The sequence below is a fragment of the Aplysia californica genome, unplaced genomic scaffold (assembly GCF_000002075.1).
Source record: "Aplysia californica isolate F4 #8 unplaced genomic scaffold, AplCal3.0 scaffold00278, whole genome shotgun sequence".
Classification (NCBI taxonomy): domain Eukaryota; kingdom Metazoa; phylum Mollusca; class Gastropoda; order Aplysiida; family Aplysiidae; genus Aplysia; species Aplysia californica.
The window spans coordinates 655935-657917 of record NW_004797548.1 but is presented as its reverse complement, the minus strand read 5'-3'; the positions used below and the strand labels follow the sequence as shown (position 1 = coordinate 657917).

The 1983-nt window shown below is 37.6% G+C and overlaps 1 protein-coding gene across 11 annotated transcripts in view; it reads right to left on the bottom strand.

Annotated features, from left to right (window-relative positions):
* Positions 1-1983, bottom strand: part of LOC101855501 (ensconsin) — a 111503-nt gene that overhangs the window by 62719 nt on the left and 46801 nt on the right. For all 11 annotated transcript variants that reach the window (XM_013084207.2, XM_013084208.2, XM_035970516.1 and 8 more), the window contains exon 2: positions 1719-1904. In XM_013084207.2, the coding sequence (XP_012939661.1) occupies positions 1719-1904 (186 nt within the window). The remainder of the gene's footprint in view (positions 1-1718; positions 1905-1983) is intronic.

Sequence of the window (1983 nt, the reverse complement as noted above, 5' to 3'; positions counted from 1 at the left end):
GGGGGGGGGCTGTTAATTTAGTTTGATAAAAAGTTTTACAGCGCTCACAATTGCACACCATACATGTATACAAGTTTCCATAGTCATTGCAACTCTTGATACAGCCAATATAATTTTGTCGAGCAAGATAAACTGGTACCTTGAAACTTATCTCTTTATGCTGACAAGGCTAACATTGCATATTTTCAACTAAACTTGTAGCAATAAAATTAGGAACAGGCCTACACCTTGTAAGAGTAAATTCTCCTTCCATACAAGTTTTGACAGCTTTCAGTCATTGGAAACTTCTTATAAAAACACCATCAACATCTTGTACCATTTGAGATACTCACCAAACTGTTTGTGCCTTTGAAAATAAGAATAGTATATCTTCACTTTTATCCCACATTGACTTATCGCTGTCAAGGAGTAAAGGTTTATCAAATCTCTTACTCTAAACAACAGTTCAAACTCAGTATTGCTGTAAAAAAATATGGTACTGCTGCCAGTCACTTTGACCTATGCCTTGCAGCTGACCTCAAGAATTGTTGGTCACTTTGTGTTAATTCTCATTCCATAAAATAAATCTCACTAAACACAACTATTCAAGTCTCCATAGTCATTGCACCTTTTAATACAGACACCTACGAAATTCAGAAATGTATTAGTATACTTGTTGTCTTATCTCCATTCAAAGTCAAACCTGACCTTTGTGTTTCTCACCGGAAGAGAGCTGATCACTTCACATTAATTCTCATTCCACACAAGTTTCCACCCTTACTGGGAACTGACAATACAGACGCCATCAATATCTAAAAGTGATCAAGAATTTAATTACCCTGTTGATTTGGTCACTCTGCCGTAATTCACACAATACATCTCATTCTGTACAAGAATAGAAGTTTCCAGAAGTCATTGAGAACTTTTAAAGACAAACACCACCAACATCTAGCAATATTCCAGACAGATATGAGGAAAAAATAAAGTACTAAACGCGATCTACCAGCAGTACCCCTGAACACCTACTCATTCACATACATCACCCACATCTAGCACCCTTCAAGACAGAAAAAAAGACGAAAGAAAAGAAAAAAAAGAAGATGCACAATCTACCTCCAGTACCTCTACTACTTACTCTCTCACATGCCACTCATACAGCAAGATAACATCTGTCACACTGATAACATATCAGAATGTGACTGGATGCAAAGATATTTCATCTCTATACAAATTCTAGATTCCAGGTCTTACTGGGCAGCATGGAAAACAGACCTATGAAGAGGAAATGAAAACAAACAAAAACACTGGTGTGTTTTCTTCTATATCATTCCATCATTTATTTTTTCTGCTAACACAATGTATCAAAAGCAGAACGATTAGCTCCTTTCAACAGTATAAAAGACAATGATGCATAGTTGAGATTTGTAAATGCTTTTCACATCCATTGACACAATATTTAGATTGTGTGAAAGATGGTCTGCTTAGACCCAGTCTGTTACGGCCAAACCAGATTGAGAGGGGTACAAAGTCCCAATAGACGGATGCTAAAAAAAAAATACGTCTCCCATACCAGAATTGAACTCATGTCTTCTGCATGCAACAGCAATAAGCCTTACTGTTATATCACAGACGACAGTACAATGATGCCTCCTATCCTATCCCAAAACCCAGTATTCAACATGTGAACCAGAGTAAGTATGACGGTGAAACATATAGCCCAAGAAACACTAGCGTCTTACCTTTCTGTCTTTTAGGTGACGTTTCTAAAGAGGAGGGGGCTCCATCCCCATCTCCATCCATTTTGACTCTTTTAGATGAGGAGGTAGTTAAAGGGGAATCTGATAAATGTCTTTCTGCATCTGTGTCAGTTTGTTGGCCAAGGTCCAAATGTGTGTCTTCATTGTAGTCATAGGTCTGATCTGAAACTAAAGAAACAAAAACACCAATAAATATCACCATGCTCACACAGAACAAATTCAGTATTTGCTCTTGTAAACGCCCCCC